Raw genomic sequence first — 24,976 nt, 5'->3', positions numbered from 1 at the left:
TCGATATGAATATAAATATAACTATCTCAAATCCATAAATGTGTCTATAGATAAATATGAAATATAAAATGTAAGAATTTATATGGGTAAAGATAAAGATAAAATAAAAAAAAACTTGAAAATATCTAGATAAAAATAATTAATATTCATGTAGTTCGTTATTGACATGTGCGTGTACTTTCAAGACCTCTCCACTATTTATTTTACACTACAGTCGCACTAATGATCACTTAAAATGCGCACATTAACTTCACGCACAAACTTAGAAAATTGTCTATATTCAACTCATTAAAAACGTTCGGTGTCGAGACCCCTACGGTAACAAAAATAATATAAAGCAATAGAAAACATATAAAAAATGATTTGGACATAAATACATATTTTATAAAAATAAAATGCAAATGCACATAACACTGCACGTTTAGTATATTTTAGTGCATTCATATGGATAGCATTGTTTTTTCCTTGACGTATCAGTAATTTGAGACGCAGTATATTTAAATATTGAAATCGTCCTCAAACCAGATACCGTTCCATTAATCTTTTCATATTTTCCTTATCAATTATAATTTATAATGGTTAAAAATCAAATGTGTAAACGTCACAAATGCATTAACACGTTTAAATATAAAAATTATAATGTCTGAAATCCTTTCAAATTGTTGATTTATAGAAACTTAATTCTTAGCTTATAGAATGTTCACAAAGGTTATTATGGTCACCTATTATGTTTGTTGTAAAATCAATGATTTACCATTATCCATTACCCAAAACTGGAAAAATATTTATTTATATATGTTATGGTTCCAACGATGCAAAAAAAAAAAAAAATTATAGTTAAAATAAAAATTGAATTATAAAAATACTACTACTAAACCTCATTCAGAATTATTTCATTATTTCAAAAAAATATTCTAATTATATCATTCGCTAATATAACGTATTTCTTTGGTAAAAACTGTTATAAGTCATTAAGATTTTTTGATTGTACATGGAGCATTATAATACTGATAAATTATCATGGGAAATATATTTGAACGTTCTGTAAATGTGATCATTATATATAGTTGTATTGACTAAATCCTTCAATGTTATTACGAAGAAAAACTGGAAATTCAACATCGTTATGTAAAAGCACCGAATTTTATACAAGTATATCAATTCGTTAGGATACATTGTTTATGACAATGTTCATAATAAAACTGAAAAGGTATTGAAAATACTATGACTTAGGTCTGAAAACGTGTCAAAAATAGTAAATACGCCTTTTAAGACATTTATTGCGATGTCAATTTGAAATGTCCGTATACCAAAAGTTTCATGATTTTGATGGTTTTACATTTTTCTAAATCAGAAACTTTCAAAACGATCGTATTTCCTCGAAAAACGGTTATCGGCTTTCCGAGTAAATAACACGACTCGTGACTTCGATTGAAAACATAGACATGCCAGTGGAATTCGGTCGTTATAATATCATTAATCGTACTATGTTTGTTCACAGGGAATTTCTTGTTCATTTACGGTCATAAGGACACTTCACATATCTACATACGGAGCCCGTACTACACAGTTGGGGTGTTCGACAACAACGGGTGTTCACTGTCATTTCAAATGCACACCAACGTCAGTGTGCCCAGTCAAGTGTCAATAATGCTAAAGACTGAGAATTATACATCATTAATTCAGGATAATGTCGAAAACAACTCTCCTGTGTAAGTATAAAACCACCCTTAAACGTTATGCAACTATCATCAACGGGGCAACGGACGCTTGACGGCGTGTTGTAGATATAATATATTGTTTTAATGTGTACACAAGTTTTGCGCCCGAAAAAATACACAAAATAATTATTAGTCGGTCATAAAAAAAAAAACATTAATTTAACTCTAGGCTTATTAGAATATTTTTAAATACTTTCGGGTTATCCTGATATCCATGAATCGTATTTTAGGTGACTAGAATCGACTATTATAATGTAAATACAATATATTTCCTCATTTTCAAAAGTGGGAGTAAGGCGTTTTCGCCACACTACTCCCTCGGTCCTTCATACTGCTAATAATGTGATGATAACATGATGACTTTTTCTTAGATATAATTACAAAACCATATTTTGATTTCAACCTCCTTTTTGAATATGCTCGTGAGAACATAATACGTAGTGTAAATAAAAATCAACGATATCGATCATGGTATAAAATAAATTCTGATATCGTGGCAGTTTTGATAATCTGAATGATAATGACATAACAATTAAAGCATTCACGCTAATTCGGAAGTAATGAATATATTATCTGAATAATGTTACCGTAAAAGCTGAAAACCATTTTTGTAATTATTATTTGTATTTTACACAAAATATTAATAATAAAAAACTAGAGCACTTATCACATTTGTGTGTTAACTACAGAAATTTGGTACTATTTACTCAATATTTCATATTTTAAGTAAATTGTTTTCATAGTGGATGATACCTACAACTATACACCACCATTTTTTGTTATAAACAATTAATATAATTCCGTAATATTTTGAACAGCTAATAAATATTTAGATACTAATTAATGGTAACACGTTTTTAATTTGAAAACTTTTGAATGTAATAAATTGTGTTGAAGTCAAGCATGCATTTATAAATTTTCCACATCAACCTAACTTAACTGGAAGTTTGACCGGTCGGGGTATTAATATTGTAGAGGATGTAACAGCTAAGAGTTTCTCAATGTTTATAATAATTCAAGACTATGATATTTTATTGTCTTATAAAATATAGATATAGTAGAATAAACCCTAATAATTAATGAGGAATTTCAATGAGGGTAATAATAGACGTACAATTGTTCGTGGTATATTACTATAAGTATTCATAATTAATGTATATTTTTTGCGAAATGAAACTATATTGCAAAAAGTTAAAGTTAAAGTTTTTATTGCTGCGTGATGTACGCCGTGAACGAGTAAATCACACGTAGAAATGGCTTATAAAGATAAATACCGTAAAAAAATTGTTACTCGTCGCAACGAGTTGCTCAAGCATCAAAGTTTCCCGATGCTTATGTATACATAAATATCTGTATACTTTATCAATAATTGTTTATTGTTATATTCGTTGTCATGTATTGTGGACATGAATCATTTTACAGTTACGACATTTTTACACATGAACTGTATACATACATAGATAATATTATACATATTACCAATTTCATAAAAATTGGTTTTCCTTAAGTGGATGTCGTATCTGAATGTGCTGTATTCTTTTTAAATGCGTTAATAAAATAACAGCATACCGGCTTTTGTGTTTATAAATTCTAGTTTTTTGTTAGTTTAATACAATAGTGAAATAATATATATATTGTCAAACTTAAAATTATATAAAATATTAATTTATAAAAATACACATAACTTAATTAAAAATTAAAACGCCATATCGATAGTTTAATATAGTTGGTCAATACAAATGGATAATTTGTAATTTTAAATTATTAATTCATGATTAAAAAAATATATATATATATATATCCTAAATACAAAACGATAGTTACTTGAGACTTATATGTATTAATAATCATATTGGTTGTTGTATGTTTGCTAATATTTAATCAATCTTTGTTTTGTTTATTATAGTATTTTATAAAAGTCTTCATATTTTAGTTTTTTTTTCATACATCAGATATTTAACTACTACTAAATAACTTATATACCTAATTACAAATGTTTTTATTATATTTTTTTTTAATAACAGTTACTTTATTTAAATAAATAACTGAAAGCTTCGTGGCTTTGATGATTGTTTATATTTTTATAGAAATTGGGAGAAAAAGAAGGTATTGTTGGGTCGACAGACAAAGCAAGTTATTATTGAAATAAATATCAAGCTTGGATCACATGTTGCCATTGATGATATTAGACTAGAAGATTGCTTACCAGGTAATTATACAAATTATATTACATTCAAATTGATAATAAATAAGAATTATATTAAAAGAATAACAATAAAAGTTAAATATAACATATTTAGTTTATATAATATATGAATTGAATATTGTAGAATAAATCAATTTAATTTATTAAAAATTAAATAAAATATAATACTTTAATCCAAGGCGATGAACCAGGAAGATAATTATCGAAAATAATATAAATAATTAATGAATAATATTTTATAATTACGTATGATGATTCAGAATCATATGATTTAAAAACCTAAAAATCAAAACTAACGTGAATTTGTAACGACCTGTCAACTTTAATGACTCCTAGAAAAAATTGAGGCTCGGCATATTGAAAGTAAAATACTATGGTAAATCTATGGCTCGTACTGAAATCTACAACGTGAAGAGTGTAGAAAAATACGCGGAAAAAATCGTTTGAACTGTTATGCGCTATGCGGGAAATTGTGAAAAAAGATGTACGTATACGGTGGGCAGCCCGGGGAAAAATGATACCATGATAACAATTGTAATTGAAGAAGGGTGTTCTTCCGGATCGATGGTAAGAGTAGACAATGGCCTGAGATGGGATGATTGCGTGGAAAAGAAAGCAGTAGATTCAAAAACCAATATGAGAGAATAAGCTGGTTGGAAAGAGTTGGAGACGAGTTTGTTTTAGGATATGGTCTCGAACATGAGGTACTATTATGATATGCATATACAGAGTGTAACAGATAGACTTGATTAAAAAAAAAAAAAATTATACTGCATAAACGTATGACAAAAATTGTTAAAACAATTTTAAAGTTTTAAAAAAAATTACATTTTTAAAAAGCTTTTACGTTCTAAAATAATTTAATCAAAAAATATTGATATTTTAAAAAATTTCTAAAAAAATAAACTACTTGACTAAGATAAATCTCTTTACTATCAAAATTGATCTTATAATCAAATTCACAAATAAGCTATTTTAAATTTATCCAAAAAATTTAAATCAAATTTTAATTTTTTTATTTTCAGTACTAAAAAATAAGCATAGAAATAATTAAATTATACATGTAGCACTAAGGTCTTTTAATCATAAATAATAAAAAAAAAGTTGAAAATATTAATTAGATCAAAAGTTATTCCAAAAGTCAGTTCTATCTGTTACATCCTGTATATATATATATATATAATATATATTATACATTATACATAAATATACACTAAAAAGGTCTCGCGTGGTTCCACATCAAAAATTACCATGCCATGATTTTTGTGTCCGAATTATGAATTATGTGTATTTTGATTATAATATACTTCTATACTACATGTCCAACGATTAATCGTTTCAAGACTGGAATATAATATTATTGTATTTAGCTTAACTGCTTTAATGATTCGGTCGTCGGTGTCCTCAAATCCTTTTTTTCCGGACCTAATTATACATACTGCGGGACAACGAATAATTTTGATTTGCTGCCATAATATGGTTATATAATATCATTGTTTAAACATTGTTTCATATAAAAGGTATCGTCACGACTTTCGCGTGGAAGTACGTGCGTATACTGTATGACGGTTATTGGCTGTAGTTGTTACCTATTTGTTTGTACGGCTGTTAAGGGTTGCACGTACGGTTTTAGTTAACGCGACCAATCTATATTTCAACAATCTAAAACAGAACATGATTTTGCATTCGATCGAAAATAAAGACTTAGTAGTTATACTTCGGTCGTGTTTTATAATATAGTTTCTAAAACCACAAACGTTTTAAATTTATCAAATGAAAAGAGTAGGTACTTTATAAAAAAAAAAAAAATACAAAATTTGCAATTTATTACACATCGTAGTTCACGAATTATTCACGAAAACGCTCTTTAAAGCTTTTCGAGACGTTTATAGATTCATTGTTATACTTAATATAAGTTATGAATATTAAAGATTTCATTTAAAAAAAATATATATAATAATAAAAACATCGTCAGCAAGCAATTATCACGAGTCGCTGGAATTCAAAAATAAAACAAATATTATTTACGGACAAGGAAAATGCCATTTAAAATAGAAGGATTTACACCTTTGTACATCATACTATTTATTTTTATAAACAAATACAAGGCGCCTGGATGTTAACATTGCCCAGGTTTATTTGAGATGTTATTTATAGTTGACCATTTATATGCTGCCTATTCATTTTTTTTCCACCAGAAAATTTACCTTTTGTAATCTCTGGTCTTTCAGTAGGTAAAACAGCGACCGGAATATTTTATGCATGCACTACGTTTTGTTTTATCAAAAGAAACCGAAAAGTGTATTTTGTTAAAAAACGTCTTTTACTTTATGCTCGACGACCGTTTATTTTTAGATTTTTACTGTATTTTTCTCATTTGTTGCGACATAATAGAATTCTATATAACAGTCCACTATATTTAAAATTTAGGTATAAAACAAATATTGTTGACTGTTATTGTAAGGATTTCACGCATATAAACCTAACCATAACAATGATAAAATTGTACAAAATAAAATACAGATAACGTACGTTTTTACTTACCTATTTATGTATAAAAATAGGAATCCATATGATATTCTGTGCTTACCCGATATTGTTCAAAAATGTTACATTTATGTTATCCATTTTGATTGTACGACATTTTATTTTCCAGAATACTTCACCGGCATCACTGATAACGGTTGTCCAACAGACTCGCATTTTTTGTGTTCCGATAACATGACATGTATACCGTATCATCATGTATGTGACATAAGTCCAGACTGTCCCGACGAAACAGATGAAACCGAAAACTGTTGTAAGTACATATATTTTATTTTTTAACAGATATTGGCCATACATTTATTGGTGTGCAGATATAGTTTGTTTATTTCGTAGAAGCGCGCAACACGACTCTAGAAATCTAGAAGATACTATGATTTCACGAACATTAATTGATTTTGGTAAATTACTCGATCGTGATAAAAAACATAAAATCAAAAACATCCAAATCACTAGAAAAAAATAAAATAAAAACCTCTTGCTTTAATATAATTCTATTTATAACAACGGTGTAAAATGTTTCGAATAATAAATTGGTTTGATGTAGGTAAATCGGCAATATATATATAAATCGAATGTGTGACACAAATTAAAACATATTATTTTATAATAACCATTTTACTCTGTCTATTATACATATTGAAATTTTAGACTACAGTGCTGCATATTTTATATCAAAATTTATTATTAACCGAATTAATTAATTTTCCTTAAATTAGTCATGTAAATTATTAACACCTCCGGCAAAATATGATGTACTTTAAATTATTATAGTGAAACTAGATTGTATATGAAGCTTATTTGCATATTGTATATTTAATATTTTCCCGTTTAAAAAGATGTTTTAATTAATTTAATAATACGGTAAATGCTCAGATAAAGATTAACGCAACCTTTATAAGATAATACATTTTAAACTTTTAATAAGTATGTGTTTACTAAAAAATATGGCATTGTGTAACGCCGAAAAGTTTGGCAAACATTGTTTATCCGTTTATGAATTAATGTACAGAATAGTAATGAGACAACAATGCAAGGGGAAAAACGAATACAAGTACCATATATGTTTTTATTTATTACACGAATATTAGAAATGCAACCAGGGGCGCAATTTCAATGAAAAAACTGGGGGTGCCCTTCTATTTTTTTACGATGTTATCTTATGGTTACGGATACTTGTTACTATTAAAATCTAAATTGACATTAAACAATTCCCAAACCCTCCAAACTGAGTCTATGAATGCGACTAGTTGTTGCGTCTATTATTAATAATCGTTACAACCAGATTATATTGTACAACATTGAATAAAATAAATTACAGTTGAATTTAAAAATAAACGACTTCCTATGATTGTAATATTTTTATACTAATTTACCTAAGACGATATTAAGTGAATTAAAAATTTGTTATGACTTTCGAACAATTTTAACGATGCTCAGAATCAAATACGTATTTCAATTCTTTTTTTAAAAATGTGAAATTATAAATTGAATATTTTGACTAATTTGAGATTTATAATAATTATTGAAAATTGTGTCTTTAAGTAATCGTTTGGAATGTTTTTGTTATTTTTGGGGTTCAGAAAAAATGAATATAATATTGCACCTTTTTTCAACAAGTAGTTAGGTAAATACAAATTCCAAGTACGAAACCTCATTCTAATACAATATTATTATAGTTCCTTAAACACAACTTAGAGTGTAATATTGTTAATAGCTGACTTAATATTATTATCGAAATGATGATCGAAAGAATAATTTCGATATTCGACATAGGCCGCCATTGTCCGTCTTTATTTTCATTTCAAATGGAGTCGATGCAATGGATGAAAAGTCGCATCTATCGTAGCCAACGGGCACGATAGTGATATTGATATTATGACTATCCGGAACGAAAAAAAAAATGGACCATTAGTATTTTTATTCCGATATGAATGCGCAGTTCTTTGATCGCGACCGTAAAATACACATAATCAAATCCCACGCCAAATCAACGTGAATTGTCGGCGTCCAGCGAACATCTCGTATCATCTACAATTATTTGCAATGTCCATTGTATATACGATCACCAGAAGTCATTAATTAACCGCGCACATTATTATTTACTGTTGTGAACAATATGAGTTGTATCCCAAAACGATCTGATTGTACAATAGCGAAATAAGAACAAAACATCCATTATTTTGATAACGAAGCGCAACTACGAAACCGTCGCGAGCTATTGTTATTATATGGTCGGTATATGTGTTCAACATTATATAGTTTTAGGCCACCCGAACATATTGGTACAGTCTATGTGGCATAATAACGATTGCACATTTTCTAGACACAACAACAACAATGTCGTATTATATTTTGGACGAGAATTTCCGGAAAACGCATCGATTTTTCGCCGTGCGAAACAAAAACCACATCAACGCGACTTGAACTCTCCGGTTAATTTAACTGTTCGCTATAATAATTTACATAGAACTACTACCACGTTATTGTGTCGGCGGATTTAAACGCGGTCGATTTGTAATCGCCTATAACCGTGTATACCTAATTTTCACTCGTTAAAAACAACCACTTCGAGTCTTGCGCCGTTATATTTTGCAGTCGAGAACAAACGGCCACCGCCGCGTTTCGCGTCTTTAATATTATACGATAATATGTAATAATATATCACGTCACAATTATTATTATCATTAATCTCGCGCGCCTATTAATTTTTGCTTGTACATCATCGTTTCAGTTCTCGTGCCCACCGAAGCCCGGTGCACGTTCGAGTCTGGGTTCTGCGGATGGAGGAATACGTCGGACGAGATGTCTCTGACGTGGAAACTGTACAAAGGCGACCGATACAAATTCACCGGCCCGAAATGGGATAACACTTTCCGTAACCGATCCGGTAATATGACGACCCGCTTTGGATGTCAAACGAAAACTAATATCAATAATAAATATTATTTTTTTTTTTTTTTGTTTACTTGCGGTGTCTGTAAAATGTGTTGAGTTTTTTTCCGGTTGTTTTTTTTTTTTATAATGTATTTTGTGTTTTGTTCTATTTCGCAGGTACCTACGCTTACGTAGACATGTCGGAATCCTCGTATCTCGGAGCGACAGCGCGAATGGACAGTATACATTTCCATCCGCCGCCGACGTATTGTTCCGACACCGAGTCGAAATATTACAATTCTTGTTATGTGAGTACCCGTTGCATTCCGATCACTATATTATTATCGTAGTAGAAAATTGTTTTCTGTTCTGAAATCTATCGCGGGCTACAACACTCGGAATTCGCGATGAGATTCCGCAAGAATGGTTTATAGGGTTTCGACCGCAAAATTATAAAAAGAAAAAAATCGTACCAAAAGAATTAAAAATTATTTGTATGTTTAGACAGTGTAAATTCGTTTTTAAATTAAAAATATTTCAATCCGAGGTTATTGGACACAGCCATAATATTAAGAACGTTCTTCTAATTTATCGTGTACGATATTAAATATAATCGATTATTATTTATTAATAAAGTATCATTTTTATAATACTTCCTATCTTGATACTTATATATATATATATTGTAGTTCAATAATATTAAACCGTTTACTAGGTATTTATGCTGTATTTAATTTATATATTTCTACGACTTTACAACTTTAATTTTATTTTATTTAAACACTCAACTGTAAATAATATAATAACGCGATGATCATACAGTGAAAAATACAGCGCACTAAAGTACATTAAAAGAGTATTATACTTTCGAAAAGAAATAGTCTAAACTTACAATTGTTAACATTTCATTTCATTTTAATGTCATTCATCTCGACACAATTAATATTGGGTTTCGCGACATGGCGTAGCCACTCTTAGTTTTCAACCAAAAACCACATAATATGATGTTGATTAGGATTCATGTAGATAATTAATTTAAGTACATTTTCACAGATGAATATAATAGAAGTAAATTAAATAAAACACAAGTTCGAATAATGAAATTGTATATTCCTGGACCAGTGGTTTTGAAATTTAATCATATCCTTCGTTATCATTTTTCGTGTGTGAAATTGTTTTTTCATATATGCGAATAGACCATGCCACATATATGAGAGCACATTATTTGGTACATTGGGTGGTTCATGCTAGATTTGCAAAATCAATTATTATTTTTAGTATGATAAACAACTAAACAACTCAAGAAAATCCTTGATTAATAATTTAATCCTGGGTCTGATTATTTTCCAACAACAGTTTGTTGTTTTTGGCAAAAACCTTGAGGTGTTTACGCACTATCGTTTATTGTGAAACAAACATATTTAAGTTCAAGTTTCTAATAAGTTCGGAGAATCCGCGAGCTCTTAACAGCTAAAATATAATATCAAACAAAATATGTAGATCAATGTGCATATGAATGCAATATTTAATTTTGGAGATATATAGAGTTATGTATAGAAATTATAGAATACCTCATACTACCCCGTTGTGTCATATCGATTCGTTGCCGTGGTTACCAATAAAACAGTATATTTTATTATATTTTTTTGCATTGCCTTAATAATTAATCAAATTCAACAATATAAAACAATAATACACAGATAAAAAAAAAATAAGAATCTAGATTTTACAATTTATAAAAAGTGGTTAAGTAAAAAAACAAAATGATTTAATAAAGCTAAATATAATAAGACAGGAAGATAACGAGAATTTGAAATAAGTTGGGTAGTATGAAAGAGATAAACTAAATTAGATAGACGAGAGAATGGTTCTATGAGAAAATGTGTTACAAGTCACTAATAACTTTGCATAGTGAAAAAAGATATTTTTAGATCATAATAATTAATAATAATATTATAATGATTGGCACATAGTGATATAGAATATCACTATTTTGAAGTATATTTTTAGTTTTGCTTGCATTTAATAAATCCAAAATAAAAACGTATGAAGAATTTAAATATTTTGAAACTGTAAATTATTGTGACAATTTATGTTATTGAATTACAAACTCTTAATGCATTTTGATTTAATATTGTTTATTATATTATTATACCCACATGTTGTCTGATAAAATATTATAAATTACGCTCAGAAATTTAATTGGGCATAAAATACATTATTGTAAGTTTTTGCATAAATGTATTTAAAATTTGTTTGAAACATTACCCATTTTAATTCAAAAAAAATAAAATAATTAAAATAATTATCAGTAATTGTCACTTTATTTAGTAAAATTTAAATTTAAAATGTTTCAATCAAATTTTAATTCATTTTATGCGAAAACTGAACGAGGAATTGATATTTACATTATATTATTTATACGTTATGTAAATCATTGGAGTTATTTATGTGGTTATTAGAGTACTTAAATAGGAAATATTATGAATTTTTATTCAGATATATACCTAGAATATTAATTTTATATATATACATATACAAAATTTAAACGGGAAACTATAATTATTTTTATTGAATATTGTACTCCTAAAAAAAAAAAAAATTATAAATATAATAATACTTTAAAATAAATAAATAAAAAAAGCACTTAATTTAAAATGATTGTATTACAATTTGATATTGGATTCCATTACGTAATACGTAAGTTGGTATTTTTGTATTTTTTAACAACATGCCTTACAAGTGATACATACTTAATATACCTAAAAATAATAATAATATTAAGATTACCAATACTAATTCAATGCCATAAGGTATCTTAGTTTTATTACGTGATATTTTTTTATACTTGAGTTATTAAATTATGATTACATTTTGTTTACATTATGTCATAATGAATTTTTAAGATATTCCAACTTACAAACTTGAAAAAATTGTATTCGGTGTTACAGCTAAAAGTTTAGGACAGAGTTAATTAAAAGAAATCGCACACCTTCGTGTTAAGGCGTCATTATGCGTTATGTAAACAATAGGAAACTTAGTATTTTTTTTTTAATTTAAGTAATTGCACTTCAGTTCTTTTCAGAAAGTTCTGTAGCATTTACGATAAACTACTTTTGGACGATTTAAATTTATAATCTGTATATATACATAATTTTTCAACGGAAAAATACTATAGTTTTTTTTTTTTTTTAATAATATTTATATAGTATATAAAAATAAAACAAGCCATGTTAAGCCATAAAATAACTGTTCACATTAATTAAATAACTAATATCGATTTATAAGACTTAAACTTAAATATACTTAATACTTAATACTGTATGAAAATTAAAGTATACTGAACAAATATTATAAATATGTGTTGTATTATTGTAACATTAAAAAACATGGTTAAACATTTTTGATTTTTATATATTTAATCATTCACAAAAATACCTGCCCGCAATTTAATAGTTATTATTTTAATTTTAATAATAGCCAAATTTTGCAATTATATTGTGTGATAATTTAACAAGTAAAATAATATCTAACATCTTAACTTGATTTTTTTTTTAGAATAATAACTAGAATAATAAATTAAATTAAACACATGAAGTTAAACGATTACGAGTACAATGGTTTATATTATTCAAATTATGTTAAAATTGGTTTCTATTGTTCAAATGATGTTAAAATAGATGGTAACAACTTTGGGGAGATCGGTGGGAGTGTTGAATAATGGTTAGATATTATAATGATTCAGTAAACGTACATAAATATGTTAAAATTTTACAAAATGATATGATTATTATTTTACGAATAAAGAAAGTGGTTAAAAAATATTATAAGAGGTGTTTTAATTTAATTTAAATATAATGATTGTAATGTTAAGAAAGGTATGTTTACACGTATTTTTCAAAACTGGAATTTCGAATTCTACAGTGCGCTACCTGTATTCTCATAATATAGTATATACGATACCGATTTTAATCGGTTTGGCATTATACTTCTATCTAAATGTGTTTGTACAATACAATTTTGACATGTGCATTGAATATTATAAACTAAAGCGGCCCTATTGTGAAAAAGTTGAATCGTTTTTATCAAATACCTTTTCCCTTCGCGTCGTGTATTATTACATTAATTTATTTATTCTGGTCAAATTTTGATATGATAGCAATCTGCTTTACTGGCTCTAAAACGACTGTTTTTATTTCAATTAAACTAAAAATCTATAACAATATTAAATATCTTAATATTTACATAACTTAATAATATATCATTCATAAAAAAAATATTTCGTAAATCTAAAATTTTCCAAGAAAATATGTGCATGATTTTTTATATCAATTAAACAAGATTATTAAATAATATTAATACAGCCAGTCTATAATAATAAGGTGTACAAGAATCGTAAGACCGTAATTGTGTGTTTAGTTAAGCTAACATGAATAATAATTACCGTTTCATTTAAACATGCATTTGTTATTATCGTTATTGAAATATAATATTGAGAAAAATGATAAAGTGCTGATATTATAATAATTATTAGTTAGTTATTGAGTGATATGTATATGTAATAAGTGATGACAATAAAGAAAGACCGGCAAAAAAAAAAATAAGTTTATGTTTAGACTCTGAACATGTCTAATATATTAATAGGTGCATACTATTTTGGTTAATGGAAAACTTAATGTGGAATGTATGTAATGCTTGGCATAGTCAAACTAATTATATATATGCGTTATATACGCATTAGCAGAAATAATATATGACAGTGCATTATTGTTTCCTTGGGCCATTGGATTACAATAAGCAATTTCGTTTCTTAATTTTGGTACATAAAATATAATTAATTGATATTATATATAATTTATTACATTAAAAATAACAATAATTATCTAACGACAAGAGCAATCTAGATTAATTTTTCCGATCCCAAAGAAATATAAATAAATTGTCTATTTCCAGATAAAATCAAAGAGGTACGAAATGGCCGGTCATAATATAATTTAACCATCGAGTAGATCATTGTGATGGTGGCCGGGCGTTACCACATTTAATTTGAAAAACTTAAGTGAAGTATTTTAGAATTGTTCTTAGCGAAATTATTTTGGTGCATTCCATTAACATTTCGTTTTAATTATAATACTGCAAAAGTTTAATCTTTAGTACAAAATATTAATTAAAAATGTCAAATAAATATTTGTATCTTTATTTTATAGTCGGAAAAAAACATAATTATATCATATTATCATAGTCGTGCGTATAATCGGTAGGGTATGTAAAACCCAATATTGGACTTTTCCCACAAAAATAAATTCAAAATATTAAAATAAGAAAATATGTAATGATTGCAATTTAAAATAGTTGTATTTAAAACTTAAATCGACGTCAATGTTAGTATAACGTTGTAGTTTTTACATATACGCATTTTAATTTCATAAAATGTATTGATTAAAAAAGTATTTGTTTTATTTACAAGTATGTACATATTTTTCAATACTTACGTACAACTAAAAATATTTTAAAAGTCACGGGGACATAAATAAATAATTATAAGGTATACTGTCAGATGAAAATATATTTTATATAATATATAAGTATTAAAATAACCATACATGTATTTTTTTTTTATATTAAATTTCCATATAAAAACAATACTAACATTTTATGTAATGGAGATATGTTTTTCAAATTGGTAAATTTTAAAAATCTTTAATATTTAAAACGAATAAGTACGTTTTATCAAGATCTTTTTACCTTAACAAGTAAATTATTAAATTGTTCATGATCAGTTGAACTTTATATGAAACAGACACTATTTGTACTCAACGGCTATATTATTATTTTTCTTGTATTTAGTAAATTTTTGTAGCACTTTAAAACCCTGTACACAGATGCTTTTGGTGTTCTGTATTATTTCAGATTTTGTGTGGAGTGGAATGATTTAGGTTTTTTGGGGCGTAGTATAAGTGCTTTAAAAGTTTCTTAAGGACACTCTATCGATTGGAAAGTGGTCCCAGATGGTCCTTTAGAGATGTTATTTTTAAAATATCACTAGTTTTATAAAATAATGGGGGAAAAAAATTAAATTTAAGAAAAACTGTTAAATGTTCATAAAACTGAACACTAAAATACTAAGTCATTGACATTTAGTGTTGTAACAGTTTTATGGTGTTATATATTCGTCCATATAATTATTCAACAATAACGATTTATTTTTGAAATGACTAGCAACTATATGTATATCAATAATGTTAGTAAAATTTTAATAACTTTTAAAATATAATTTAATTTGAAATAGAAGATAAATTTCCATACAATACAAATTGTTTCATTTGATCCATTAGGATTATAGTGTCTACACAACAAACTTTATATACTAACCTAAAAAAAACCTGTAAATAAAAGTTAGCTTCTATTTTCATAAAGATTAAAAAAAATTTAAGTAACACTCTATCACTCAAATCTTGGTACGATCGGAATAATCGTCCTATATATATAATTATATTTTATTTATGCCTTGACTGTAACTATTCAGTTAAACATTTTAGAATGCACTATCTGGTGGTTTGCCTAAATACTTCAGTGACCCTTAAAAATATAATCAGTATGCAAAAGTCTTTCACGATTTGATGATCTAGCCACTATAATATTAATGTAATTGAATGAAAAAAAAAACGGCAGCTATATTTGCATTCAAAACTGCATAGCATTTAAATACGATCGAAAATAAAGAAGAATGAGATTTAATTTTCTGATATTCTCTCAAATGCTTGTCCATGTCATGTCATTCATTTTTTAGTACATATTTATGAAATATATATACACGTATATTGTATATATCCTCATTAACACCATCACGAATAAATTGCATTTTAAAATCAACGGTCTATTTAGACATTTAGTATTTGGTAATTTCCTTTAAGCTTTGTTTTTGTTCATATTTATGATTACAAAATAGATTATAAATATTTTATTTTTTGCATGTTCACGATATTATTATATAGGTACAGTAAAATTGAAAATTATTTTAAATTAAAACAATTCATAAGTTTGCATTTGTGTTGGAGATATTAAAAAATATTAAAAAAATATACATTGTTCGGTATGATATTAGACAAAAGGTATGAGTTATTAAATAATATTATGGACATTACTCCGATATTATTGCAATAAATATATAACAGTAATTAATTTAAAATACGTTCATTTCTAAAATTAAATAAACACAATGAATATATAAAACATAAAATTTTTAATAAATTACTTTAAATATTGTGTCATATCCATTTTCTTCCAAAAATGAATAACTGTAATCCTCCGCTGTTCATTATCTTCAAAAATATAAAAAAAAAATCTTGATCACATTCCTCAACTGTTCACATTTTCCATTATTAAAATAAAAATTATCACACACAATTATTAATTAAAATAAATACCATAGTAAATACCTATTATTTTTGACCAAGAGTATTGTTCGATGTGATTGTTATAAATAGGTAAATGTCAAGTATGAAATAAATTAAAAGTAAAAATTATTGTGAATTATGATAAAAGTAAATAATAAAACATATTTTTTATAATAATTCCCGACTATAGTAAAATTAAATTAAAATATAATTTACAAATTATCGCCATTTTATCAATTATCTGTATTATAATATTATTAAAATTAGGTATATTATAAATTCTTATATATAATTATATATAAAAGGTAATTCTTTAATCGAACAACATTCATTATTTCAAAATCTATTAATATTTTTGAAAGGAAATTGATTACATAATTTATAGTCAAAGTAAAATAATATATAAATATATTTTTTTTAAATTGTATTGGGAGTGTGCAAATGGATACATCGAAAAATATGCTTACATAAACTTTAAATATTTATAACTCATAAACTATTCGTTCGAATTTCAATTTTTATGTATCGATGAACTCCAAAAAATTCTGCTTCGGAATATGAAAATAAAAATGTATGTTGTCATTGAATAAAGTAAAAAATTAAAAAATTATAACAACAAAAATATTAAGAAATATATTTTTTTCTAAACAAAGGATGTTTTACTTTGACAAGAAATGTTTTAAAAACGTCAATAGAAATTTGAAATAATGAGTTTTATTCGATAAAAGAATCACTCAGTATATTTTATCAATACAAATTATTTAGTTTGTGCGTACATAAAATAAATAATTTTAATATTTAAAAAAACAATAAATTATTTTAGTATTCAGAGGAAAAAAATGTATTCTAGTTCAAAAAAAAAAGATAGTGAAAAAAATGGAATTTACCTTTATTTCTTTTTGAAGAAAAATGAACATTGGTGGAAAATAGTCCCTACTAAATATTTCATTTGCTAACTTACTATTATAGTACAGTAGTACACAAATACCTATTGCTTTATGAGTTTCAAATATGTTTAATGTTAATACGTATAACCGAACTTAAAGTTCCTAAACTTCCATTACTCACTTTTACAATATAACTATACTTAAATCAATCGTTTAAAAATTTAAAGTTGGCTTATATTATTCAAATGCAATTTATTTATAGATTCATTTTAAGTTACAAGATTTCGTATTGTAATTCATAATAATACGGTATTTTGTCGGTATAATATGATCTAATTTTATTTCTGTAAGAAATTATTAACAATTGGTTTAAGTAATTACTATAAATTTTATCTTATATGCATATATTATGTAGCTAAGACGGTTGAAGTAGCAAAACATTAATAACTACTAATTTAGAGTTCAATGTTTAGTTATTTAAATTTTAAAAAAACATTTTGTTTTGTAATATATAACTAAAAACAGTATAAATCATTGTACTGTATGATTAGTGCAAGTGTATTTATTCATTATATAGGTTACTGTCATAAACGTATTCAATTTTAGTTCAATGATAAAATATTCCATATAAAAACCTATTCTGGAAATCTTGACATGCCGTTTGTAACCTTATAATATATTGCTAATGATATTTTATTAGGTACACATTTACAATATTGTTGGTATAAGTTTTTTATTTTTCAGCGTTTGTCTCGATGAATTCAATTTATTTTTTTCCAAAAACACATCGTATATAATGTAATTATTATTATTACTATTATTGATAGTATGAGATATTATTATTTCCTTATAAGTCAACATTGAAGTACAGTATAACGGTGTGTTTTTGCCTTCCTAGAATAAATATTTGAATATTAATTAAAATATTTTGAAAGTTTCACTGTGTTAAGTGAATAAAATTTAAACTTCGAACCTATAGTAATCATATTTTTTTTTTTAAACACAACAAAATAATTAAAATCGTTATTTTTTAGAAATTTCAGTACAATTTCAGTAGTATTTTAACTTAAAATGTATACGAAAAAAGAAAATGGAAATTTAGGGCGAAAATACATATGAGCAGACTTGTATTAAATTTTCAAGCTTTTAATATTTAAAATAAAAATATCATTCATTTTAAACACAAAAAATTTAGAAATTTTCGTGACTTTTACGAATATTGTGGCGATTTGAAATTCGAACTGTTATGAATAAAATATGTGGCGAGATAAAAACACGTGAGTGAACGATAGTGTGCTGTCTTTCTATTAAAATATGGTAAGTAACGCACTGTTTGTATTATGCAGGGAGGTCAATGACTCGTCCGAATGTATGAGGGAAAACCGTGGTGGACAGACGTGACAGTTACTTAGGTCCTTTTAACAGAAAGATGGTCCGACGACCTCTGCTACTATGTTACGCATGTAAACGTAGTATAAAAGTGTGTGTGTGTGTGTGTGCGTGTGCACGTGTGTAATGCGATATGATGGATATGGGTGTGCATATGTGTTAGCTGGTGTCCCGATGTCATTTAAGGTCGTTTAGTGGTTTTATTTTTATTATTCCGAAGAGTATATGCGTATAAGATTATTCTACGTCTGTATTATGTATTCCGTATCAAATATGAATGTATAAACGTTGAATGAATATATTTTAATTTACTCGGAGATGTCTTTGCGGATTCCGGTACGCTATATTATATTAATGCGACGTGCAATCATAATATAATTATGATGTAATTCGACTAATATCAGTTAACACACACTCGTTCGATAAACTCATTAGGTAATCGAAACCGCTGAACACCGTCTTCGTATTATTAGTCTGTTGAATCTTTACTGTAGGTATTATCTAATTTGATAATATGTTATATATAATAAATTCGACGATTCTAAGAACTGGGCAAATGCTTAATTTATGTTGTGCTTAAATGCTTTGAATTAGTAAAAAATACTTTATACTTAAAATATCTGACTCTACTGTACGCTATCCAATATCCATTCGCGGGTACTGATTACCTAACTACCGAATGTTTCTAAATAATTAAATATTATCAATTACCAATTAATAATATATTCTAAGCAGTAAGCACTGACTATTAGAATGTACTTGAATGTTTCATACCGCCCTCTCGAGCATTGATTGACGGTAGAATGTATCTAAATAATTAGATCGACTTAACTAGAAATATCACAAATCTATACTAATTAAACAATAATTCTACGTAGTGACTATGATATAAAACAACATATTGTATAGAAGACTTAAATTATATTAAGCTCGTAGTCATTTAAATTTTAAAGATAATAAACATAGATAGTTATTAGTAGGTTTGATAAGAGGACACAATAACAAATGGCTTCGGTTTATATTTTGTAATTCAAGATCGTTAATTTAATTAATGTAAAATCACAATAGAAAGTAGTTATTTAAGGATTGTAATAGACATAATATTATTTTAATCCATACTGACGTGGAATTGTATTTTGAGATTTTTATTAAAAGTCATTGACGCATAATAGTTGTTTTCTTTTAACCCTCATATTATTGTAATGTTATATCCTTTTTACTTCTGACAAATATCGATTGAACGAGACGTCGAGGGAATTTATGTATAATGTTGTAACATAAAAATTGCTAGTAGAGCTGTATGTGTGTTGTTTTGTTGAAAATCAGTATACGTCTGTACACATGTGTGAATACAGAACGCGTTTATATCATCCATACACACCATAAATTAATTTTTCACTAAAACTAAACATTTTTGTAATATTTTTAAGAAAACAAATAATTTCGAAAATTTAAAATACAACAAAATAGCTTTAAATTAGTTTAAATATTTTGAAAAGATCGCATTTAGTTTATTAAAATATGTATAATTTAAATCATACAATATTTTAAATTAATAGGATTTAATTTTTTTTTTAATTTCCAATAATATGATCTTATGAAGAATTGTGCATTAAATGTATTAAAATTAAAAATTATATGAATTTTGATCTATAAAATACTTTGAACATTTTCCTGATTTCAATAAATTTCAAATTTTAATGTTAACTAATCATTGTAAAAATATTGTACATACCTACTCGTGAATTTATGGACTGTAGTAGCAGCAATTTATGAGTAACCTTTTATTAAGACTATAGGTTTTTTATTGATTTATTTACATTAAAAATTAAACGATAATTGTTTTATATCTAAATTAGGAAAAATACATCAACAATATTTTATATTAATTAAAAACTAAAAATGATATTTGAAGTTGCAATAACATTTACATAATATATCTAAAATTATTCATTTTTGAATCACAACAAAAAACGTAATTATTTTTACGTAAAAATCGTAAAATTATTATAAAGTAATAATATATAGGTAAACTATAAAGTATAAATTACTATAATTTTGCAATCAACGTATATTAATAATATTCAAAAACTTAACATTTATTTTATCGTTATAATTATATATTTTCCCCAGAATAATTTTTAAATTGCATACAAATAATACATGTATTTACTTGAAAATATGGTCTTAAATATACTTACTTTAATGTTCTAAAAATCAAAATTTGATTTAATTCATTATTGAAAGAAAATATAGGGGTTAGCGTGTATAGTAAATTAATACGTAGAGTGCTTATGAAGATGGACTAATAACTATTATATTATTAAATTTAAAAAGTAGTTGCATAAAATATTATAACGCAATACATGTTAGTGTACCTATAGAATTCTAATTCTAATCAAACTTATTTATAAAATATTTTATATATTTTTATAAATACTTTTTGTGATAAAATATGCAAATATATGTTTTATTTATTTTTTTATTGTAACCATTTACATTTTAAATATATTATACAATCTTAAAGAATTGCCACACTGTTTGTGTTTTATGTTAGCAACGGCATCAGGTCCAAGCATCATTTAGCGTATCGAGAGGATGATAGAAAAAAAGTATTTCTTGCCAAAATATTCTTGCGTTCTTATTTTTAAAATATTTATACATGTCTACTACGCTGGCCGATCACCAAACGTGTCTATGCCGACGAGTGGTCTAAAATAACAAAACCTGAAACGATATTTTAATCTCAAAAATTGCTCCATGTGCGTGATAATTAGGAAAACACGCTTTACCTAACATTTACCTACACCATGTCTACTGATATTAAGAACATAGAGAGGCTGACCAGGATTGAAAACGAAATGATGAAATGCAGACAACCCTTGTGTGCAGCCAAGACTTGTTCTGAAACCGAAAACGACCTGAAATTAAACTTTGAATCCAACAATAAGATGACTGGATTGCAGTCTGCCCGCTCATCGTGCGCCGACGAAATTTATATGAAAACGCAGATCGCAAAGTATGCTAAACGGCTAATGGACAAGCTAGAAAAGATCTCGGTAGATGTACAGGTCAATGGTGAGCACGCGGACGCCTTTACGCAGCTATGCAGAAAAACGCAAAGGTTACTCAAAGATTTGGATCAGGTAGGCGGACCATGTGACTCTTCGTCCGTACTGTTAAAAAAGTATAACTGCCTTCGCATGGCTTACTACGACGTACGCGACGGTATCAAAAAGACGAAGAGGCAGCCATGCAATAAGGGCATGCCAGCGGTCGTTAGGCAATCGAAGAACCGCAAAAACTGTAAAAACCGTGATAAACGATATAAATGTAGAAACAAAGTGCAAATCGAAAACTTTACAAAAATATGCCAAAATAGCGAAAAAATCGAAAACCGTAGGAAACGCGAGCTTTGCGAGGATTGCGGAAAACGCAAGAAGCTCTGCGGTATGACGTGGGAACCGAAACCGAGTTCTGATAAATCAAATTGTCGGAAGAAACCCACTGAATGGAAAACATTTCTCAAACATCAGCTTTTCATTTATTTCCCGTGCTTGTGTTGTATGTTCAGAAAGTCTGACTGAACCACGTGCAGTGGATGGTGTTTGTGTGCCGATGGGATGATTTTATAAATTAAGCAAAGGTCGCTGGAATGACTGTAAATGAACGAAAATGATGTGTTATTACATGATATCCGATGATCATACACGTACACGTATCTTTTTAATATTTGTTTTTACACCAACCGCTATATATATTGTGACAATAAATGGGTTTCGTAAATGCCCTTCATTTTTTTTATTATTATAGAGAAAATACAAAAAAATACATTCAGTTCAATAAACTAACAATATATTAATATTGCCACTAGATTCTGGACAGACCTTTTTTTAGTAAATGTAGAAAGATTAATATCCCAACCTTAAATTAACAATTTTTAAGTTTATTGAAAATATATCGTGGTTAATAGTTAAACGTAGACAACGTTCAATAGTCGCTCGATGTATCCTCTTTTAAACTAACTTGTTGTTTGAAATATAAAGTGATTTTGTGTCGTACAACTTAACAGAATAAAATACAATTGACAAATAGAAATCAGACGAACTTAAATCAAAGAGAACAATGATATATGAATATAGTAGATGTGGAGGAAAATATATGATTTTTTACTATTTTTATGACTTTATAATGTTTTTTTTTTTTTTGTACACAATTGACAATAATTGCTTAAGATTTAGAAAAATATCTACAACAGAGATATCAAGTTCATGATAATTGATATTTGTGTTTTTATAAATGACTTATACTGTAAAACAAAATTTATATTAATAATTAAAGCTTTTTTTTACTCAAAAATAAAAACATTTTTAAATCCAAATTATTTTGAAAAGTATTGAACATTTTTTATTTTTAACAAAAGTATGAATATCACCTAATTTTCTAACATTAACCTCCCTTAAAGTGGATAGTTTATTGTTCCCGTAATGACATTGTTTGAAAGGATATTTAATGATAGAAATCAGTTAAACGTAATAACATGACATTTACAATATTATAATAATTAATATAATTTGTTTTTAACATGTTTTCATGAACCCATTGTTATCAACGTATATTGTAGTACACAAGCGCATAAAATGTAATCTACAAAATTTATTTTTTTTCCCTTTATTTGTAATATACAATCTATACCTACAGGGTACAATAAGTAACTCGTAATAATTATAGTAATAATAAATACATATTATTACAAAAAGCTTTGATGTGAGAAATTCGTTAATGACACTCAGCGCGGTTAGGTTAAGTTTGTATAATAATTATTATTTTTAGCTAAGACTTATACCAATGAAACAATATACTATATTAAACCTAATGTAACATTGATTTTTCAGGATATATTCAATATTTTTTAATGTCTTCGTACAATTTAGTAGACAAAACATTCAAAAACTTTTATATGCTGACTTTTCTCGACGATTTTATATTTGATAAAATCTGTATGAATTGTTATTTTATTGTGTAGCCACGATTCCGTCTAGACGTATTATTATTTACTTTAGTTATGAATAATATTATTCAATTATTTGGGTTGAATTTCTTGAATAGTATTTTAAATTCAATCTCATTAATGTGTAATATAAAAATACTGTATAAATTCTACTCATGAATTTAAAAAGTATTTAATATTCAGAATAATTTATAAAATATTTTTCAACTAAAAATATGTTGAGAATTAATTTCATAATTTATCATAAATACGATTTGGTCTAGACCAAATATATCTTTGATAATTAATGTTAGTTCCTTTAAATTTCAATTTCAATTAAAATTATATTACTTACTTAAGAAACTTTTAAAACAGTAAAATAACTTCTTAATATATTATTAAAATAAAGTTTATGTTGTGATATTAAAGTTTAAGTTTTTATTAAATTTGTTTAATTCAAAATATTTTACATATTTCTATGTCCCAATAAAAAATTATACTTAGTTTCAATTAATTATTATTTTTTTAATATAAGTACATAACCTAATATCATCAATGTAAATATATCTATGTTTTACAAATAAAATGTATTTAATACCTAATGGACATATATAATTACAGTGTAATACGTTCTTATTCTTACATTTTTAAAGACTACATAACATTATAATGTCTTGAAAATTATATTTATGAAATTATTTTTTTCAGATATCATTTTTTTACCACAAACATAGTTCACATAGTGGAACTTTGGGACTTTATTTGGTCGAGGCCCATGGCGAGGTAGACCGTGTGAGAAGATTATGGTGGAGTTTTGGGACTTATGGGAATACGTGGCTTCGAACCGTTGTTTATTTAGTAAACATCACAACCAGGTAAGTTAATTTACACTATGACAGATCACTATTATCATTTTCTGGTAAAACAAAATTCAACTAGAATCTATCTCGTTATATTCCATTATT

The 24,976-nt window shown here is 26.4% G+C and overlaps 1 protein-coding gene across 1 annotated transcript in view; it reads left to right on the top strand.

Moving 5' to 3' along the window:
- The window catches only part of LOC113559828 (ALK tyrosine kinase receptor-like), a 296,724-nt gene that overhangs the window by 224,223 nt on the left and 47,525 nt on the right, over positions 1-24,976 (top strand). The window contains exons 2-7 of the mRNA XM_026965595.1: positions 1,502-1,712; positions 3,809-3,930; positions 6,584-6,727; positions 9,206-9,361; positions 9,526-9,656; positions 24,720-24,886. Coding sequence (XP_026821396.1) covers positions 1,502-1,712; positions 3,809-3,930; positions 6,584-6,727; positions 9,206-9,361; positions 9,526-9,656; positions 24,720-24,886 — 931 coding nt within the window. The remainder of the gene's footprint in view (positions 1-1,501; positions 1,713-3,808; positions 3,931-6,583; positions 6,728-9,205; positions 9,362-9,525; positions 9,657-24,719; positions 24,887-24,976) is intronic.

The sequence above is a fragment of the Rhopalosiphum maidis genome, chromosome 3 (assembly GCF_003676215.2).
Source record: "Rhopalosiphum maidis isolate BTI-1 chromosome 3, ASM367621v3, whole genome shotgun sequence".
In the NCBI taxonomy this organism is placed as follows: domain Eukaryota; kingdom Metazoa; phylum Arthropoda; class Insecta; order Hemiptera; family Aphididae; genus Rhopalosiphum; species Rhopalosiphum maidis.
The sequence above is the reverse complement of the archived record's forward strand: the minus strand, read 5'-3'. Positions and strand labels throughout refer to the sequence as shown.